The 23,325-nt window shown below is 39.9% G+C and overlaps 1 protein-coding gene across 1 annotated transcript in view; it reads right to left on the minus strand.

Annotated features, from left to right (window-relative positions):
- LOC150076546 (serine/threonine-protein kinase unc-51-like) overlaps positions 1-23,325 on the minus strand; it is a 462,846-nt gene that overhangs the window by 43,886 nt on the left and 395,635 nt on the right. The window contains exon 23 of the mRNA XM_090387194.1: positions 8,686-8,834. Within this exon, the coding sequence (XP_090243320.1) occupies positions 8,686-8,834 (149 nt within the window). The remainder of the gene's footprint in view (positions 1-8,685; positions 8,835-23,325) is intronic.

The following is a 23,325-nucleotide window of genomic DNA, read 5'->3' on the forward strand; positions in this document are numbered from 1 at the left end:
TACTAACAGGTGGTCATACAAATGGAAAATGTTTTCTGATTTATCATTCTATAGGCAAGAATTACTTAGCAACTGGCAGCACGAGTAACAGAGAGTATTTCCACAGTGGGGGGGGGGGGGGTCATCTAATAGCTAATGTGCAATATGTAGTGGGCATCTCAAGAGTAATTATGATCCAAACCTTTCACATACACTACAGTTGTTACAAAAAAATAAATAAATTTTTTGTAATGAAATATATTTTTTTTCTGCAGGAATAGAAAATGCAGACTTCATAACAGTTACACAATAACAGTACAGCCAGGCCTCGCATAACGCGAGTTCGATTAACGCGATTTTCAGTTAAAGCTATTTGAAAAATTACACCACTTTTCAATTTACACGATGCAAATTTTCAGTTAACGCAATCTTTTTTTTTTTTTTTATGCGATAGTTGAAAAAGATTTGAATCACGCATTAAGCTTACCGTGAGTCATACGGTCAATAAACAAACGTTTGCCTGCTGCCCGCCTCGGTGTGTTCCATCAACCATCGGAAGAAGACGTATTACTTGTTTGTCTCCTGCTAATAAAGTCAATGCACACTTGAATAAAAATTAAAATTTTTAAATGAGCCAGATGAAAATATTACCGCGAAGGAGATAACGGTAAAAGAATTAGATGAAATCTTTCGTATCGCAGAGAACCTCAAACAAAAGGTTTGAGGTTTTCTGCGATATTTATTTCGCAAGGGCCCAGAGAAGATTGTTGTCGGCTATCGGAAATTGATTGATGAAAAGAGAAAGTCAACACTGTCCAAATATTTCCGCAACAGTCATTTCTTTATTGTGTATTTTATGTCATAGGTTCCCAAACTTTCTCGGTTCACGGCACCCTTAGTGTCTCAGTAATTTTTTCAAGGCACACCCAAACCAAAAGAAATACCTAACAGTTCCATTTAGTAGTTAGGTCCAAACAACTTAATAAGAGAATTACTTAGCATAATTGTATAATGTAAATTGCATAATTGTAAAACAGTATAATGTATTTAGGAAGGATAGGGTAGATAGAAGGGGTGGTGGGGTAATGCTTCTTATCAGAAGCAGCCTGAGTGCGACGATAGCTTTCCCGGATTCAGACATTTCACATGCTAGTATAGAGTCTGTATGGTGTGAGATAGTTGGAAACAAAGGTACAATGCGAGTAGGAGTAATCTACAGACCAGGTGATTGTGAAGACTATGACAAAAGCCTCTACATGCAAATGGAATGGGCAAGTAAGCGTCAATGCCTTATTATGGGTGATTTCAATTTGCCTCTAATTGATTGGAGTAAATGGGAAGGAAACTCGACATGGGGAACAAAATTTTTAAATCAACTAGATGACTGTTATTTGTATCAACATGTCAGGGAAAGTACTAGAGAAAAGAATATCCTAGACCTCATCATCACACATGAATCAGATGACATAACAGGGCTGACAGTAGAGGAACCAGTAGCAGGAAGTGATATCATGGAGTTCTACGGTGGATGATGACGAGAGAGGTAGCAGTAATTAAAGGCAAAGGAATGGGTTTTAATTTCAGAAAAGGAAATTACGATGCCTTAAGGTACTACATGGCCTCTATTAACTGGGTAAATGCCAAGAAGAGCAGGACAAACCAGACTGGACCTTTACGTAAGGGAAAGGGGATAGTATTAAATACACCAGCTGCCGTTGCAGATGAACTAAACAGTTATTTTGCATCGATATTTACAAATGAAAAACCTTTTGTGGCAATGGGAAATTGTGAGAGCGAAGTTAAAAAATATGTAATTAACAATATTGAAATTTCGCAAGATTATTTAATGAAAAAACTTTCGAGCCTACAGACCAGTAAGGCTCCTGGAGCTGATGGAACATACCCTATAATCTTAAGGGAGGCAGCAAGCGAGCGCATTGAATTATTGAGGCTAATTATGCGAGCATCGCTAGACTCTGGGGAGATTCCCTTGGATTGGAAAAGTGCAAATGTATCTCCCATACATAAGGGTGGCTCTAAAAGTGAAGTTGGAAATTATCGACCTGTCAGTCTGACTTCAGTAGTAGGGAAAATCATGGAGGCAATGATTAAGGGTGGAATTCAGGATCATTTGGATCGAATTGAAATTCTCAAGGATACTCAGCATGGTTTTGTAAAGGGAAAATCATGTTTAACAAATCCAGTTCACTATTTCGAAAGGGTCACTCACGAGCTGGATTTAGGGAATAATTTCGACATTGTTTATTTAGATTTCAGCAAAGCTTTTGACTCAGTCCTACATGAGCGGTTGCTTTATAAGCTGGAACAGGTTGGAATCACTGGGAAAATCCTTAGATGGATATCAGGATGGCTTCAGGGCAGGAGGCAGAGGGTTGTGATAAATGGCTATTCCGCAGATTGGGTTGATGTAAGAAGTGGGGTTCCCCAAGGATCAGTATTAGGACCACTGTTGTTTTTAATTTTCATAAACGATATTGATGAAAGGATAGAGGGCGTGATGTCTAAATTTGCAGATGATGTTAAAATTGGTAGAGTAGTTAATGATCACTGTCAAGCTGAGCTTCTTCAGAGAGACCTAGATAAACTTCAGGAATGGTCAGAAAAATGGCAGCTATACTTTAATCCAACAAAGTGTAAGGTATTACACATGGGAAACAGTAATCTCAAAATAACCTATTCACTTGGTGGAGTTCAACTTAACCCAGTACTAGAGGAAAGGGACTTGGGTGTTGTGATACGGTCAGACATGAAATTCTCTGAGCATTGTAAACAGGTTGCAAGGAAGGCCCATGGTGTCCTATCGATGATCTATCGAACTTTTGCAAGTAGAGATAGGGACGTGATAATCCCATTATAAGGCTTATGTTAGACCACACTTGGAATACTGTGTTCAAGTATGGAGACCACACCTAAAGAAAGATATCGAGCTTCTTGAAAGGGTGCAAAGATGGGTAACTTGCCTGGTGAGTTCGGCAAAAGTACGTCCTTATGAAGAAAGACTTCAAATATTTGGGTTGCAGAGTTTGGAAACTAGACACCTTAGAGGAGATTTGACTGCGGTGTTTAAGGCTCTGAGAGGCATCAGTAAAATGAATGAGGACGAAATTTTCAAGATTGTAAATGATGCTAGAACTAGGGGACATAAATTCAGGTTACGAAGGGAAATGTTTAGATTGGACTGCAGGAAGTTTTATTTTAGCCAGCGAGTTATAAATTACTGGAATAAGTTGCCTTCATGGGTGGTAGAAGCCGACAGTGTGGGGAAATTCAAAGGTCATCTGGATAGTACTTTCAGGTAAGGGAAGCGCATAGGATGATAGATTTAATTTCCCTTTTTTTTATTAATTATTATTATTTATTTATTTTTTTGTTTTTATCATTGTTTTGTTCGGATTTTTTTTTTTTTTTGGATGGTGCAGCATAAGCCATGGGCTTTCTTGCACCATGCGGCCATTGCTAATACTAATACTAAGAAATGCTGAAACTTTGAACTACCTCAAGCTAGTAGTTCACGCGTAGTCCGACAGATGTAGAGTATCGCTGTGTTTCCCTCGAAAATTTAAAATATTCCATGGCGCGCAGTTTGGGAACCACTGTTTTATGCAATAAACATTTAATTCCATAATTATTTTCATTATCTTTTACATTGTATACAGTTAAAAAGTTATTTAAAAGGTATTTTTGAAATTCTTTATGGAGATTCCTGAAGGTCAAGGGCCAATTATAATTTTTCCTATTGATTATTATATTCGATTAATGCGTTTCCGTTTTGCGCGCGGGACGAATTACGCGTTAATCGAGGCCAGCCTGTATTTGATACTCAAGCTTGCATTTTTCATGTTTGAATGCTATCTAACAGAGAAATTTTTCTTGAAATTTTGTGATTATGCCATACACGTTTTAAAAATAAAAGAGATCTCTAATAATACAATTTTCAAAGAGCAATCCAATATGCATAGCACAAGCTTTTGTCTTTAGCATGCAAAGTAACAATGAAGGTGAAGTTTCAGATTAGATACTGCTTTTTGAATATTTATAACACGGCTGCCAATAAATATTTTTTTCTTGAAATTTTGTTACAGGATCAGATACACATCCCAGATAGCATGTGATGCAAGAAAACAAACTTATACAGCATCAGCAAAAAAAAAAAATAATAATAAAATAAAATAAAATAAACAAAACACCTTCCCATTTCATCCGATCATTTGCTCCAAAGGTTTGTCCACTTCCTTGAATTTATTTAAGCTATCCATAATGACAGATGGAACATTGTTCTAGCAATCAACTACTCACTGACTAAAGGCAAACTTCTGCATATCAATTATTGCCTTACACAAGGGAATAATCACCTCCTTATCTCTGCTAGCAAAATTCCTTTGACTACACACTTACAGCGTTGTTGTAATGCTGCAAAAAAACTTCATCTTCATAGCCCGAAGTAACCAGCATATTCGATTTGCTCACTGGTGTAAGACTTGCCACGTCATTCCAAAGGGCTTTCTCTACAGAGCTCCATTTCACAATGAATGCATGCAGTGTGCCAGTAGCAACTTCAGTTTCAGAACCCTATAAATATTTGGATGTCTTCACCAGGTCCTGTGGGGAGCTTCCATCAGCAAAGACATCCTCATGTTCGAACTGAGGAGCCTGGTCCCCTCCTCCGTATATTCCAATGTGATCGGAACCTTATGTAACCAAGCAGTCTGGGAATCTGACCGTTATCGCTCTCATCAGCAAAGTAAGTTTAACGAATTAGTTCAGGAGGACCATAACATCGGTCAACAGCAAAGAGCCCCTAGCATGGACTGCTCTCAGTTTGTACTAAACCTGTGTGACAAAACACGTGTCAAATGAGTAGTTAGATTTACTCACTCTAGGGAAGAAGTTCGCTGCTCTTCCCCGCAGCCTCCCGGTCACGGAACTTACTATGAGTGTTGAGGCATCATTGTCACGATTGACTGAAGAGACGGCTAATGCAGTTCACCTAAAAACTGCATTAGCCGTTTTTAAGTGAAACTGGGGTCAAATCTCTGCCTTCAACTTGTTGAGTCGGGATGATTCCACTATTGTTTTACCAGCAGATAAGGGAGGTTGAACAGTCATTCTAAATTGTTCCGGCTACAATATGAAAGCCCTATCTCTGCTACAAGGACACCTCCGTCTATGAGCCTGTATCCGACTCTCCCGTGAAGATCCTAGAGCAATGGGAGGTCAAAGTCTACAGCCTGGTCTACGGTTGGTTCAAGTCTGGCAAAATCTCTGGATCCTTGTGCTGGCGACTACATGCCTCTGGATGCCAGATTCCAGTTTGATGGCTTAACGAAAGTCCACAAACAAAGTGTCCCCTTACGACCCATCATCTCCAGTTGTAATTCCCCAGCGTATGATTTGTCAAAGTTCGTTACAAACCTGCTTTCACCCCTGGTAGGCAAGACTGTTCGCATGATTTCCGACAGCGGAGAGTTTCTAAACCTGGTTTCTGGTTTAACGATTTCAGAAGATCAGCTTGTGGCCTCGTTCAATATAGTATCACTCTTCATTTCAATTCCTGTCCAACTGGCTATCACACGTGCCAAACAACTCCTGGAAAATGACCAAGCCCTGGGCAGCAAAACTTCATGATCTGCAAACAACGCTTGTGTCGGCATCGAGTTGTGCCTGACTGGTGGTGTTGTTATGTACGGTGAATCCCTTTTCCATCAAATGCATGGCACTCCTCACAGTGATGGGTGCATCCGTCAGCTTGGTCACAACAAACATCGCTATGGAGGAACTGGAGATCGCACGTTTATGGGTCTAACAGATCCTATAGTCTTTTGGTGTCGCTATGTTGACGATGTGTTTGTCATCATTCACTGCAAGTCAGGAGACTGACTTTTATGACACCTCAACTCTCTGTTACCCTTTATTCAGTTCATCACTGAACTGGAGTTGGGCAATGCTCTTCATTTTTTGGATACCCTTGTTCGGCACGAAGACAACATTTAAAAACCTCTGTCTATCCCAAACTGATGTGTGCTGGTCAATTCAACTACCAGTCAGCATATGCTCACAGTCAGCTTCTCAGTAGCGCACGAGCCCTATTAACCGACACCTGGAACCACTCCAGTTCTGTGGATGAGAGGCTCACCAAGATTGTTAGAGTAAAAGCGAACCTGGCTAAATGTGGCTACCCTAGCAGTGCCTATTCAACATTCTTATCTTAAACAGCATTTAGCACAGTTACTGGAAAACCAGAGGTTAGATAAAGGTTGGGATTTTAAGATGGAGTGTGGAATAAAGAATTTCATCCCTACAAGGATAATTTCTCTAACACGATCTGAGTAAACAGTGACATCAGAAAATTTGAAACAGTTTTTCCAAATAAGGAAAGAAATCTCAGATCATCCCAATTTTGTATTTTTGTAATGCCAAACAACATGAGGTTGAGAATGGCCAAGAGAGAAAGACATCATTGAAGAAGAAAGTTATTATATGAAGTATCAAGAGGGCCACTCACTTCTACAGTTTACTTAGAAGGGTTGTTTGTGCAAAAAAGATCAAGTGTTGGCTGTGTGGTTAGGATTGTCTGGTGTTCTGATAAATGAACACCAGACAATCACTAGATAAATGAAGAATATGCGCAAGTTTACTAATAATTGCAAAAGTCTCAGCATCTTGAACAGTAGGGTCCATGTAACAAGTAAACGGAAGCCAACATTAAAATCACCAAGAAAAATTGCCTCACTGTTAGGAAATTTGGACTGGACAAAGTCAAGTTTCAAAGAGAGGAAGTCAAAGAGTTCCAAGCGATTGGTGCAGTTGGGAGAATGATAGAGGCAACAGATGAATTTGATAGAATGTAGTAGAGAGGTTTTAAGCCAGAGAAGATCGAAAGGAGGTGATTCCAAATTACTAAGTCTCTGACAGGGAAATATCAGAATGACATATATGCACAAGTACCACAGTTGAACCAAAAGAAATCATGAAGTGAAAATTTAGGACAACTGAGATGAGAGTGATTGAATCAACCAATAATTGGGATTCTATCAGAAAAAGTACATGACATTTGGCAGATTGTAAGTGGAAATGAGACCAAGTTTATTTGAGAAATGAACGAAAAGTGTTTGGGAGATCCAGCTCTTTTCGGCAATAAGTTTGTTCTATTAGTTTGACCAGTGATCATGATATATTCAGTAGTAAGAAAAGGTGCAGAGGACATATCGTATGACGTAATTAAATTTTTGAATATGGCGTACATGTGGTAAGAATATACCCAGCTCCTTGATATAACGTGGACTTGACAATTCCCCCTGCATACATACTATTCAGACCCCCTCCAGACACTATCTTGCAGAGGTGATGCATTGAGTTTATACACTAACTGATCCAGAAGCCTCCTAGAGAGTTAAGTTAACAATAGGTTCAGTCCAGGGGAATATCTAGCTGCCAGTCTGCAAACACTGTTTTAGAGAGCTGTACTCTCAAAGTGGGTTGTTAATGACAGTAATGGCAGTGTGCTACTGCAACACGATCTAGAAAATTTGGGAAGATGGGCTGAGAAATGGCAACTGAAGTTTAACATTGACAAATGCAAAGTACTGCATATGGGTAGAAGTAACACCAGAGGAACATACCAACTGTGTGGTACTACACTTAGGGTGGTAGAAAATGAAAAAGATCTGGGAGTAATTGTGCAGTCAGATATGAAGTTTTCTGAACAATGCAGACAGGTTGCAAGAGCAGGTCATGGGATTTTGTCAATGATATACATGAATTTTGCTAGCAGGGAAAAGGAGGTGATTGTCCCTCTGTATACGGCAATGGTCAGGTCATGCCTTGAGCACTGTGTACAGGTCTGGAGGCGTCATTTTAGGAAGGATGTAGATTTGCTTGAGCGTGTACAGAGAAGGGCAACAAGATTGGTGAGGGGAATGAAGGGATCATCTTACCAAGATGAGGCATAAGTTCTGCAAATTTCAGCGGATGGAGACTAGGCACCTGTGAGGTGATCTGATCGAGGTGTATATGGCCTTGAATGGGTTGAGCACGCTGAATTCTCATGGGATTCTTCCACTTGCTCAGATTTCAAACCTAAGGGGGCATAAATTCGAATTGAGGAAAGACAGCTGTAGAATAGATGTGCAGAAATTTGCCTTTAGCCAGCAGGTGGTTAATTGCTAGAAAAAACTTCCATCTGTCATTGTGGAAGTTGATAGGTTAAATAAATTTAAGGAGGAACTGGACAAACATTTAGAGGGAATTGTTTTGTAAATTTTTTATTTTTTTTTTGGCTGATGTTGCATAAGCTCACACACATGCTTTCTTGCATCACATGCCACTACTACTACCTCAAAAGCCATGTGTCATACTGCATGACGGAAGAAATTGTTGGGGGGGGGGGGGGTTCTGGAGAATTTCATAGTCCTACACAATTACCTGCAATCAAAACACTATTCCATGACTCTTGAGAACAGTGTCTACCTAAGAAGACTGCTGCTCATTAAACATGATTTTAATTGAAAACAGTTTGTTAACTTTGTTACTTCCTGCAGCTACATTTCACCTATGTATGGCTTTCATAGAATATTTATATTTTCTATTAAAGTCAAAAAGGAGGCAAGTTATTAAATGCTTTATTTAAAGAATTTCCTTTCACTTTTAAAGGAATAACAATTACTTTAAGAAATGAAAAATTCTTACCATTTCAATAGCATAATTATAGATAAGGTGATCAGCTGTGATGTTGGATGAATTCGGATCTACACCAGCAGCTTGAAGTATACCAGGCGTGTTCAGAGATTTGCACATGCTCAAACAAAAGTGATAATGATCCTTCATTGTCTGAAGAACTGAAACATAAGATTATTTTAATGTAAAACTCTTTAAAATTACAACTTAACAGCAAGCTAAGGGCTAATTTCCTTATGTCATAAAAAAACAGTAACAGGAAGTACTGAAAGAAAGATATACACCGAATGGACAGAAATCATGGGATATCTACTTAGTAACGGGTAGGCCCAACTTTCGCCTGGATAAGGGTAGTCACATGGCAAGGCACTGAATCCACTAGTTCACAAAGCGTTCCACAGGTATTTCCATCCATGCTTGTTGCATTGCTGTCCATAATTCCGTTGCATTCCTGGGTGGAGGATCCAAAGCTCAAACGGACCTTTCCACAGCATCCCAAAGATACTCCACAGGGTTCATGTCTGTGAACAGGGAGGCCATTCCATGGTGGTAAAATTTGAAGAATGCTTTTCAAACCATGTTCTAGTCCCACGGCTCTGTGGGGAGGCGCATTGTCCTGCTGGAAGAGTCCATTGCCTTGTGACCACGATGATCATGAAGGGATGCAGATGGTCTGCAAGAATAGACACGTAACCTGGACCGCTCTGGGATGTCTACCAGAGGTCCCAATGTGTGCCCGTTGAACACCCTCCAGACCATTACCGACTGTCCACCTGCCTGAACAATTCCTTGACATAGCAGGTGCACAGTTTCGTGCAATTTCCCCCAGATATGCACCCTCTCGTTCGCTTGAAATAACTGGAAATGGGACTCACCGGACCAGGAGACCAGTCTCCAATCACTCAAGGTCCAGTGACGATGTTCTTTCACCCAGTTGAAGTGTAGAGTCCTGTGTCATGGTGTTAGCAATGGGACTCTGGTGGTCGGCAGCTCCCATAACCTATTGCTGCTAATGATCGCCTGACAGTCTTGGTGGAGACGCTTCTGGCACTTCCCTTGTTGAAGTTGGAGGTGATTTGTGTCACTTTTGCTTTTCGGTTGGCTGAAACAATGCAAGACAGATGTTGACAGCCATGTTCATCCACCACCTTTCTCCATCCACAGCGCCGTCCATGATGAGATGTTATTCTGGAAAAAATGGCATATTCCCGATACACTCTTGATACTGTGAAACGGGGTTAGTGCAATTTCTGTACCATCTCCACGATAGAGTGATCCATGTGTCGGGCACCCACTATCATCCTCTTTCAAAGTCGGTTGTTAACTCACAACGTTTATCCATACCGACATCGAATTACCGCCTACGTGAGCAGTGTACCTATATACCTGCCAGGCAGTGGATTTGTCCACCAGCGAGAGGGGTGACAGCGTTGCATTGCCCAGGAACCAGGTATCCCATGAATTCTGTCCTTTCAGTGCATACAGCAGTTCCTCACAAAATAGTGCACTATTACCAGTGGTTTGCACATGAATAATTGGAATAACACACACACACACAATTTATGCATTTATTGACTTCCACACAGTTTTCTGCAACATCTTTAGACATCAATGCCAGTAGCACCCTCAATTTAATGATTTTATTACTCTACTAAATTAGCATTAGCATTAGTAGAGGCATACGATGCAAGAAAGCAAGCTTATTCAGCATCAGCCCAAAAAAAAAAAAAAAAAAAAAAAAACCCTCACCCATTTCACCCCTCCGTTCGTTCGAAATACCTGTCCAGCTGAGCTTTAAATTTGTTTAGGCTATCAACTTCAACAACAAGTGATGGAAGTCGGTTCCACCAACCAACCACCCGCTGGCCAAAGGCAAATTTCCGCACATCTATCCGACATCCGTCCTTCCTCAATTTGAATTTATGCCCTCTGAGGTGATTATTCTGAGAAAGATGAAGAATCCCATTGGCATTGAGCATGCTCAAACCATTCAAGGCCTTATACACCTCTATCAGATCACCTCGCCGGTGCCTAGTCTCCAGACTCTGTAATTTGCAAAACTTAAGCCTTTCTTCGTAAGAGCAACCCTTTGTTCCATTTACTAATCTTGTTGCCCTTCTCTGTACCCGTTCCAGCTCTACATCCTTCTTGAAATGAGGCCTCCAGACCTGTATACAGTACTCGAGATGTGGCCTAACCATTGCCTTATACAAGGGAATAATCACCTCCTTATCCCTGCTAGAAAAATTCCTGTATATCATTGACAAGACACCATGAGCTACTCTTGCAGCTCGTCTGCACTGCTCAGAGAACTTCATATCTCCCTGCACAATTACCCCCAGGTCCTTTTCATTCTCCACCACTGTCAGTGTGGTACCGCAGAGTTGATACGTTGCTCTGGGGTTACTGTTTCCCATATGCAGTACTTTACATTTGTCAATGTTAAACTTCATTTGCCACCTCTCAGCCCATCTGTTCAACCTTTCCAGATCCTGTTGCAGCAGCATAGCGGTCTAGTAGTGTCCTTGACGACCCTGCCAACACTTTGTATCATCTGCAAACTTGGACATTAAACTTGATATCCCATCATCAATATCATCAAAAACACCGAAAACAACAACGGACCCAACACTGAACCTTGAGGAACTCCACTAATAACATTAGTCCACGTTGAGCAGTGTCCATTGATTACCACTCTCTGTCTTCTGCCACTCAACCATCCCCTTAATCCATAGCAGCAATTTGCCTCCAATGCACACACTGCTCCAATTTGTGCAGCAGTCTTCCATGTGCAACAGTATCAAAAGCCTTTCTAAGATCCAAATATATAATATCAAAGTTATTCCCTGCATCCAGTTCTTTTGTGACTACATCATAGTATCCAATCAAATTGGTCAGGCAAGACCTGCCCTTAACAAAACCATGCTGCGTCTGAGCTATAACTGAATTCTTGTCTAGATGATCCTGCAGTGCTTCTTAACCAGTGCCCTCCATTAATTTACCTGGAACAGAAGTTAAACTAACAGGTCTATAATTACTTGTGTCAGCTTTGATCCTCCTTTGTGAATTGGGGTTACATTTGCACATCTCCAGTCTATGGGTACCTCCCCTGAGTCCAAAGAAGCTCTCATAATTATGGCTAGGGGTTTGCATACTTCCTTTGCTGCCTCCTTTAATATAACTGGATAGATCCCATCCACCCCAGGTGCCTTTTTTATGTTTATCCTCAACAATCTTCTCTCCACTTTCCTCTCAGTTATTACAAAATCATCCAGCTCACTGCCAATGTTTACTTTACCTACATCATTCTCCTTCCTGAAATAACTCCTCATGCGTGAATGTAGATGCAAAATACTCGTTTAGATTGTTAGCCACCTGAGCAGGATCCTCAACCTGTTGAACCATCAATATCCAGTGGACCAATCTGATTCATCCCTTTCCTTCTCGAGTTCAAGTATGTAAAGAACTCTTTTCTGTTTTTCTTTGCATCCTTTGCCAAGGATTTTTAGTAGTCTGCCTTTGCCTGCCTAATCTCCTTTGTGACTTGGTTACAGACCAACTTATATCTATCATAGGCTTCCATGTCACCCATTAATTTATATGTATCCCATGCATTTTTCTTCTCTGCCACATGTCTCATTAGTTCATCTGACAACCATTTAGGCCTAAACCTTGAACAATATTTCTTAGTTGGTATGTAAAGCCTGGTAGCCTCCAAGATTAGTTCCTTGAATGCTTCCCATTTTGAGTTTGCTGTTGGTAACATCATCAGTTGGTCCCACTGTATAGAATTTAAATACTGTCTCAGACCATCATAGTCGCCTTTACGAAAACAAAAACCCTTCCCTTTACCTCTGATGGTAGTTACCTCCTTGAGTAAATCCCACTTCAACACACTGTGATCACTGCCACCTAGTGGTTCATTTATCTGCAGGTTCTTAATGCATGAAGAGTCACTACTGATAATCAGATCAAGAGTATTGCTCCCTCTTGTTGCCTCACGAACATGCTGGTGTAGAAAACAATCATCCAATAAATCCACAAAAGCCTTGCTAGTGTGCGAGTGACCAACCCACAAATTCCAGTCAATATCTGGGAAATTAAAATCCCCCATTATAAGACTCTCTGATTTACTGGCCCACTCTATTTCCCTGTACAATATCTTATTATACTCATCAGAGTCATTAGGCCTATAGCACACTCCTACTCTCAATTTTGATTTCCCTATGCTTATGTCACACCAAACTGATTCGGCACTGCCCTGTCCATCGATGTCGACTGGCTTCACTTCCTTGGACTTTATGTGTTTCTTAATTAATAGCATAACCCCTCCTCCCCTCCTGTCCTGTCTATCCTTTCTATACACATTGTATTCCCCAAATTCCAGTTCCGCATTACTTATATCTGTGTGACACCACGTCTCTGATATCCCAACAATATCTGCCTTTGATGTTTTGAGCAATACCTCAAATTCATCAAATTTATTTACCAAACTCCTAGCATTGGTGTACACGCAGGTATACATGCACCTGTTTCTATTCTTAGCTACCCTAACACAACCCATGTGTTTACTTGTAACGCAATGACTACCAGCAGTCTCTGAAATATCCTGCATCTTGTTTTTCAGACTTCTGCTCATTTCAATAGAAGCAGTGCAAGAATCACTTCCACCTCTGCCAGTGGCTACTGTTAATCTATTAGTCCTTGTATCCCCCCCAACTAGCAGTTTTCCGACCCACCTAACACTGCCTCGACAGCATCAGCAAAAATTCTTGCACCCTTTCTATTTAAGTGTATCCCATCCCTGTAGAAGCAATCTCTCCTGTTAACAAGTACAGTCCAGGCTGAAAAAAATTCTACCCCTTGAGCCTTGCACAATCCCTCCAGGGCCGAATTGATCGACAAGGCTCTCATCATATACTCCCTCCTATCGTGTCTGGGCAGAATTGCAGACACTTTCAAGTTCAACCCTAATTCACGGCTTTTTTTCAGCAGTGACCTGTACTTGCTAAGTAATTCCGCCGGTCTCCTACTCTTAATATCATTCGTGCCAACGTGTACAACTATATCACCTTTTGTGCCCTTAAAAGATGATATCCGCTCTACAATGTCATCAACCTTTGCCCCTGGCAGACATACCCTGGTCCTATTCCACCTATCCTTTTTACAAAGCATGTTCCCCGTTTCCCTGACAATAGAGTCACCAACAACTACTAGTTCCTGTGGGACCAGCGCATTCTGCCTAGGGGGCTGCTTCTGTGTTGCCTGATGACCAAGTGCAAGCTCTGGCGTTGATGTGGGCAGCTGAGAACTTGATGGGCCCCTCAATTTATTTCCTTCGAGGGCATCCACCCTGTCCCTCAAGCTCTCATAAAGGCCCATAACAACGCTGAGTTGTCGCCTGATTTCCTTGCACTCCTTACATCGTGCACACACAAAGACATCCCCCTTGGCAGTATCATGTCCCGTACCCAACTGCTCCGCAAACATCAAGCAAACAGTGCATTTTAATAGACTGTGATTCAGAGGGCAACTGGCCCCCTCAGTTCTCCCCTGAACCACAGCACTCCCATTAGCTTGAGCCTTTTGCTTTGCTGCTCTGGTTAGAGTCATGATTCCAATGTAATTCAATAAAATTTAAAACAAAAATTAAATCCTTAAGTTATATTATATATATATATATATATATATATGGATATATATATTGTTTTGTTTTTTTTTTTTTTTTTTTTTTCGGTATCTAGTGTTCCCTTTATACAACTTCCGTATCACGTGTACCACTATAGTTATGTATTAATTATTTGTTACGATTAAGTCGTTATATATATTTATAGAGTTAAAAATACAATTTAATTGACAATAAAGTTTATCAAGATTAATAGATTTACTGAATAATTGACAATATTATATTATGCACTATACTACACTAAGCTTATGCTATCGTGTAAAAATGGCGGGAATTCACGAACGAGTATCAAGTATGTATTAATTATTTGTTACGTTTGTACTCTAAGTCGTTATATATATATAGTTAAAAGAACAATTTAATTGACAATGAAGTTTAACAAGATTAATAGATCTACTGATTAATTGACAATATTATATTATGCACTATACCAGACAAAGCTAATGCTATCGAATTCCGGATATGCTGTGTCGCGTTTCAGTAACGAGTGTTATCTACGAAGTCCCTTTATATAACTTCCGTATCAAGTTATGTATTAATTATTTATTTTTACTAATTATTTATGTTCCGTAACCTATTTGGTTATATGTATAGTTAAAAGTACAATTTAATTGCCAATGAAGTTCGACAAGATTAATAGATTTACTGATTAATTTTCACGTAACTATGGCGGCTGTCTATGAACGGTAAACTCGTGTATTTGATACCCTTTCCGATACTAAGTAATACCTACAAATCTCTATCTAAGTTACTTTAACTTTAAGTACCGTAAATAGGAATATAAAGCTACTCTAGAAATAAGTTAATATGTCAATTTAAACTAATAAAGCAGAATATAAATCAGAGAAAACTTCTCTGTTCATTAACTAACTTTTTTTTTTTTTTTGTAATTTTATATACTTAAAATTTATTTTACTGCTTGCCAAATCTAAAGGCCGTTTTCTACTTATTCATATCAAAAGGACTGTAGTGAAATAAGACATGTTCATTTTGCATTTATAATCTGTGATATTAGTGACTCATTCTGCTTGGATGACATCTAGAGTAGTTTTATAATTTTAGAAGGCAAATGCTAACTCATTGCATGTAATGCTTTCTTTTATAACAAGAACAAGGCTGCCATATAATGTTCTTTGTAAAGAACATTATATGGCAGCTATTATATAAACAATAGGTAATATCCTTTTATGCATTTTAGTTTACTAACGAAGAGGTGCATCCCCTCCACCTCCAAACACTTTCAATACTAAAATATACAGTTTGATTAAGTTCTGGATTCTTATTAACCTTGGCATACAGAAAAAGAGCATCAGTGAAGAACTTCATCTTAATGCTGTGATATGAAGCACCAGATGAGAGCCACAAGGCTCTCCTCTAGTGACAAGTGTGAACTGCTCTTTATGGAGTTATTGGCAAGAAAAAGTGTCATCAAGGGTGTTGAATGAGTAGTTAGCACTGTCTAGTAATTTAATATGTAAATGAATAATTTATTAGTATTCATAATGTGAACAATGCAATTAAGCAAACTTATATAACATCAGCCAATAAAATCAGATCCTGTCCACCTCCCCCACCCAACAGTCTGCCTAGTTCTGCCATGAATTTATTCTACCCACTTCCAAAACACCAAATAAGTTTATTCCAACAAACTACCAACTGGCTGAGAGCAAATTTCCACACATCAATCCTGCAACCATCCTTTGCAATTTGAATTTATGCCTTACTCAATTCATTTTTTCAAGCCTTAAACATCTTGATCAAACCTTCATGCAAGTTCTCCAAGCATTGCAGTTTGCATAACTGAAGCCTTTCCTGGAATGAACACCCTTTTATTCTCTTCGCTAATCTTGTTGTGCTTCTCTGCAGATGTTTTTACATCAGTCCTAAAATGAGGCTTCCAGCACTGTATGCAGTAGCCAAGGTGCAGCCTAAGCATTGTCTTCTACAATAGTATAATCACCTACATATTTCTGCTAGCAAAATTCCACGTCATTGATAAAACCCCATGAGCCGTCCTGGCAGTTGGTAAGCACTGCTCAGACAACTTCATACTGCTGACACAATTACCTCCAGATCTTTTTCACTCTCCACTATCCTCAGTATGGCGCCATACATTTGGAACATTAGTCTGGGATTACTGATACCCATATGAAGTGGCGTGCATTTGTCAATATTTAATTGCCACTTCTCAGTCCATTTGCCTAATTCCTCTAGTTCTTGCTGCAGTAGCACACCCTGATTACTATCATTAACCACTCTACCAACTTTAGTATCATCTGCAAACCTGCCATGCCTTCATCAATATCATTAATAAATGTAGAAAACAATGAATCCAGTACCGAATCCTGCAGGAATCCACTAATGACACTAGTTCAAGAAGAACACTACCCACCGACAAACATTTTGTCTTCTCTCACTCAACCAACCATTTATCCATAGCAGTAGCTTGCCCTTAATGCCACACTGCTCCAATTTGTACAGTAGTTTTTTTGTGTAACAGTCAAAAGCTTTTCTGAAATCCAAGTATATATGATATCAAAATTATTTATTGCATCCAGTTCCTTTGATAGTGCATCATAGTATCCAATCAGAGTGTCACCACTTAACATATCCATGCTGTGACTGCAGTATCACTGCATTGGTTCTTTAACGAGTGATGCTGTTATTTTTCCTGGAAAACAATCACACTAACAGCGCCTCCGTAGCCAGGTGGGCAGGAGCAGCAGTGCGTAGCACATGCTTCTTGATTAGACCGGGGTTCGAGCCTGTGACCACCAAATACGGATGATGCGGAAAGGTCAAGGAATAACCACCGCATATTCCCGGAGCAATATGGCCTTAGTTGCAAATGTTCCTAAAAACTAACAGGTCTGTAATTATTCATGTAACCCTTTGATTCCACTTGGTGAACTGGGGATACATTTGCACATTTCCAGTGACTGAATCCAAGAACACTCTTAAAACATGGCTACAGGTTTGCTTACCTCTTTTTCTTCCATCCTTAATATAACTGGATAGATCCCAACACCTAGGGGCTTTTTTACATTTCGCTACAACAATTTCACTTCAAAATTTTTTCTCAGTTGTTACAAAATTATTCAGCACTTTGTTAGAATTTAATATACTTGTATCTGGCATACTCTCCATAAAAAATTTCTCCCGTGCGAATGCAGATGCAAGATACCTATTCAGTTTGTCTGCAACCCAACAGGGATCACAAACAGTTAGAAGATTCGTATCTAGTGTACCAACACGATTCATCCCTCTTGTTTTAGTGTTTACATAAATAACGAAGTCTCTGCTGCTTATCTTTGCATTTTTTTGTAATCTGTCTTAGTTTGCATAACCTCCATTATGACTTGATTACAGACTAAGATTAAGAAAAACATAAAATCCAAATAAGTGCATTCAATTGAAAAAAGATGGACAGTGCACTGTTGAGTCAGTTTGGTGTGACATAAACACTGCGAAAGCAAAAATAAGAGTAGGATTGTGCAGGCCAGAGTAGGCCTAAATGATTCGAATGAGTACAATGAACAATTGTACAGAGAAATAGAGTGGGCTAGTAAATCAGGATGTCTTATAATAGGGGATTTTAACTTCCCAGATATTGACTGGAACTTGTGGGTTGGTCACTCACACACTAGTAAGACTTTTGTGGATTTATTGGATGACTGTTTTCTGCAGCAGCATATTCGAGAGGCAACCAGAGAGGGTAATACTCTGGTTATCAGCAGTGGTCATTCGTGTATTAAGAATTTGCAGATAAAGGAACCACTAGGTGGCGATGACCACAGTGTACTGATGTGGGATTTACTTAAAGATATAATTACCATCAGGGGTAAAGGAAGGGATTTTTGCTTCCGTAAAGGTGACTACACAGTGGTCACATACAGTTTTTAAATGCTGTACAGTGGGACCAACTGATGATGTTACCAACAGCAAATTCTAAGTGGGACACATTCAAGGAATTAACTTGAATGTGTTAATTCAAGGAATTAACTATTAAGAAATACTGTTCAAGGTTTAGGCCTAAATGGTTGCAAATGAACTAATACCCGTGGCACAGAAGAAAAATGCATGGGATGCATATAAATTATCAGGCGACACAGAAGACTATGGAAGATATAAGCTAGTCTGTAATCAAGTCACAAAGTAGGTTAGGCAGGCGAAGGCAGATTACGAGAAATCTTTGGCAAAGGATGCTAAGAAAAAGGGATTTCTTTACTTGTATAAACTCTAAAAGGAACAGGATGAATCAGATTGGTCCACTTGATATCGATTGTTCGACTGCTGATGATCCTGCTCAGATAACAAACAAACTGAAGAAGTATTTTGCATCTACATTCACACATGAGGAGTTATTAAAGATTGAAAATGCCAGAAGGTTATCAAATTGTAGCAGGGTGCTTAATAATTTTGTAAGTTAAACATAAGAAAGGCAACTGGGGTGGATGCAATCTATCCAGTTATATTAAAGGAGGTGGCAAAGGAACTAAGCAAACCCTTAGCCATAATTATGAGAGCATCCTTAGACTCAGGGACTGTGCAAATGTATCCCCAATTCACAAAGGGGATTGAAGGGTGACACGAGTAATTACAGGCTAATTAAACTTCTGTTCTGGGTAAAATAATGGAGTCTCTGGTTAAAGATGCACTGCAGGATCATCTACACAAGACTGCAGCGGCAATAATTCAAACACAGCATGGGTTTGTTAAGGGAAAGTCTTATCTGACAAATTTGATTGGATATTATGATGCGGTTACAAAGGAACTGGATGCAAAAAATAATTTTGATATCATATACTTGGATTTCAGGAAAGCTTTTGACACTGTTGTGCATGGAAGACTACTGTACAAATTGGTGCACAATGGTATTAAGGGTAAGTTGCTACAATGGATAAGATTGTTGTTGTTATTTAGTTTTTAGTAGCATTAGCAACTAAGGCCATATTGCTCCAGGAATATGCGGTGGTCATTTCCTGACCTTTCCGCATTCTCCGTATTTGGTGGTCACGGGCTCGAACCCCGGTCTGATAAAGAAGCGTGTGCTACGCACTGCTGCTCCTGCCCACCTGGCTACGGAGGCGCCTCAATGGATAAGAGGATGGTTGAGTGGGAGAACACAGAGGGTGGTGAGAATGATGGTGCCTTGTGTTTGAGTTGTTTTCTGTTGGCTCCTGGTTCCTCTTCCGTTCATTCTGGTGGCCGCTACAGAGGTACAGTAAAGGGCTGTGTGGATGGTATCTAGTGCATTCAATGTTCTTGAGGTAATCTGGTATTACACACTGCTAGATGGTCTGCAACTTGCCACAGGATTTTGAAGGGTCTCTGCTTCAGTCCGTGTCTTTGTGTGGGGGGGGGGCCCTGCCCTTGAATTCTGCAGGGGGGCCTTCTTCCATTCTTATCTATTCTGAATATCATGATCTCATCTGTTTCCACCTTGGCTGCTATTGGTTGCAGTTCTACTTGGTGTTCCTCCAGTTCTGGTTCAGTTGTGTCTATATTCATTGTTCTTTGTAGTTGGTCACTCACACCCTGCTTGACTTTTTCCAAGATTGCAGGTGCTATCAGTTTCTTTGACGACTGTTTCTGGTCTGCTATTCACTGTTTAGTGAATTCAACAATCAGGAACCGTTCAAACCACTTGGTGTATGGTTTCATTTTGCACATTCTCATGTCAATCTCTAGCTTCATTACTACACAGCATGTTCAAATGATCAATATATTCATTTCGTTGCTCCATTTCACATGTTGGCTCTTTCTTATTTCCTGGATGGTCACTTGTGCAGCAATCTCTAGCTTCATTACTACACAGCATGTTCAAATGATGAATATATTCATTTCGTTGCTCCACTTCACATGTTGGCTCTTTCTTATTTCCTGGATGGTCACTTGTGCAGGGAGCACTTCCAGTTGGTCGGCCTGGATAGTCTTGCCCTTCTCTTGTGGTAGCCATAGGGGTGACAGCACCGGCACCCTTTGCTCCACTACCTTCCTCAGGAGATAGTCTCCAGCTTTTCAAACCAACCCTTCTGCCTGAGGACTAACCATGAGTGATTTTATCCTGTGCCACACTTGATGCAGTATGTTCAATATTTCTACTTCTCGTCTTCATCCAAACATGGCGGTGGACCTGCTTAGGCTTTTGCATCCAGTGGTGAGTGAGAGATTGGAACTTGGGTCCATGATATTGCTGGTCCCAGCATTTGTGCCCCTTATTATTATTATTATTATTAGTAGTAGTAGTAGTATGGGCAAATAATGCAAAAAAGCAAGCTTATGTAGCCAAAAAAAAAAAAAAACCCTCCCATATCACCTGTCCATCCTCTCCAATAATTTGTTTAGGTCTTCCTCGAATTTATTCAAACTGCCCACTGCCAAACAGTTTGTTCAACAATCAAACACTTTTGGCTGATGGCAAATGTATGTACATCTACCCTACAACGATCTTTCCTCGATTTGAATTTATGTCCCATCATATGTAATCTGAGCAATAAGAGGAATGTTAAACTTGATTTTACTGCAGTTATTTTGTTTTCTCAATATGATTGTGATACAGAGCGAAATAGATTAAGAGCAGCTGCAGACAGAGGAAAGTGATTCTTGAACTACTTCTATTGAAACATGAAGCAGCAGCCTAGAAAGCAACGTGTTTGGGATCACACATGTTGGGAGGAGTAGGCTCTCATGATAAAAGCAAATACAAGAACCTTACTGAGCACAAGAACAGGTGCTTGTATACTTGCATGTACTAATGCTCAGAGTATAGTAAACAGATTTGATGAATTTGAACTACTGGTTATTATTATTATTAGCCATGTGCTGCAAAGGGGCCTGAGACTTATGCTGCACCAACTGGGGGGGGGGGGAGAGAGAGAGAGAGAGAGAGAGAGAGAGAGAGAGAGAGAGAGAGAGAGAGAGAGAGAGAGAGAGAGAGAATCAGAAGTAGGAGAGAAGGGAATCACCAAGAAAGAGAAGAATGATGATATCCAGCTCCTTTGTGGAAGTTTGTTCCAGCAATCAACCGCCCGCTGGCTAAAGGCAAACATCCGCACATCTATCCTACAACTGTCTTTCGTCAATTTGAATTTATGCCCTCTCAGGCGATTATTCTGAGCAAGAGGAAGAATCCCATCAGCATTGAGCATGCTCAAACCATTTAAGGCTTTATATCAATAAAATCACCTTGCAGGTGCCTAGTCTCCAGACACTGTAATTTGCAAAATTTAAGCCTTTCTTCGTAAGAGCAACCCTTTGTTCCATTCACAAATCTTGTTGCCCTTCTCTGAACTCGTTTCAACAGCCCTACATCCTTCTTAAAATAAGGTCTCCAGACCTGTAAAGAGTACTGAAGGTGTGGCCTGACCATTGCCTTATACAAGGGGATAATCACCTCCTTTTCCCTACTAGAAAAATTCCTGTATATGATTGACAAGACACCACGAGCTACTCTTGCAGACCATCTGCACTGGTCAGAAAACTTCATATCTGCCTGCACAATTACCCCCAGGTCCTTTTCATTCTCTACCACTGTCAGTGTGGTACCACAGAGTTGATACATTACTCTGGGATTACTGTTCTCATATGTAGTACTTTACATTTGTCAATGTTAAACTTTATTTGCAACCTCTCAGCCCATCTGCTCAACTTTTCTAGATCCCGTTGCAGCACTGTACTGTCATTAGTGTCATTAACAACCCAGCCAACCTTCATATCGTCTGCAAACTTGGACATTAAGCCTGATATACCATCATCAATATCATTTATAAATACAGAAAACAACAATGGACCCTGAGGGACTAAACTAATAACATTAGTCCATGAAGAGCAGTGTCCATTGATTACCACTCTCTGTCTTCTCCCGCTCAACCATCCCATTATCCATAGCAGCAATTTCCTCCAATGCCACACTGCTCCAATTTGTGGCAGTCTTCCATGTGCGACAGTATCAAAGGCTTTTCTAAGATCCAAATACAGTCCATTCCGGTTATTTGGGACACATTGGGACTAGTGCATTTTGGCCCGATTAAGCGGCTGCCCCAATTATCCAAAGTTTCACGTAAATAGTTAAAAATACAATGTACCCCCGGCTCTTTACAATTATTTCACTGTACAATCAAATCACGTTACGACGAACTCACCATAGTAAAGTACTGTTCACTATATGATGTGTAGTAAGCGCCGGTCATTGTGATCACATTTGTGAATTGAATTTTAATTCTATCAAACAGCGATTCTAATTAGAGAAAACAGGAGGAATATTATCCACAGGCTATAAAAGTAAAGATATATTAAGCACAAATTTACCCTTTATTACCTTACCAATTAAAAAATTAAATGATACGTGAAAATCGGAAGAATATACGTAATAATCGGAATAATATGTACATACTAACTAGCTGACATTTCTGTTCACTGACATTTGTGGGTGGGGTTAAAATTTAAAACAGTAAAAAGATAAGCAATCAATAACAAAGAACACGGCACACACAAATTGCAAGTAATACGATACGCAAAAATGAGAACGGAGGAACGAGTTACTAAACTTTAAAAATAGGAATGAAGAGAAGATCCGAAAATTAATTTTTTTATATGATGGAAGATTTCATGGAAGTGTAAACACATTTCACCATAATAACCCACAGAATTAGCTGTCGGTATTAATGCAAATTCAGTAAGATCGAGTTTACTGTCTGTTTATGATAGATTTCACTAACAGAAAAGTCCAATAAACAGGTGACTGCTAATTGTTTTTATTGTTTTATGGTTGTGACCTCTAGAATTTCGTACTGAACCATGTAGTACCGTCGGAGACAATCGTAGGGTAATCTCCAGGGCTGCAGTCTCCTGCCCCGATTAAACCGCATGCTGTCCCAAATAAGTGAAGTAAACACTGGCTATTTTCTCGATTGGTTTCTGTTTTTTAATATTTGCCCCAAATAAACGGCTGCCCCGATTAATTG

The sequence above is a fragment of the Mastigoproctus giganteus genome, chromosome 13 (genome assembly GCF_048544385.1).
Source record: "Mastigoproctus giganteus isolate SK-2022 chromosome 13, ASM4854438v1, whole genome shotgun sequence".
Classification (NCBI taxonomy): domain Eukaryota; kingdom Metazoa; phylum Arthropoda; class Arachnida; order Uropygi; family Thelyphonidae; genus Mastigoproctus; species Mastigoproctus giganteus.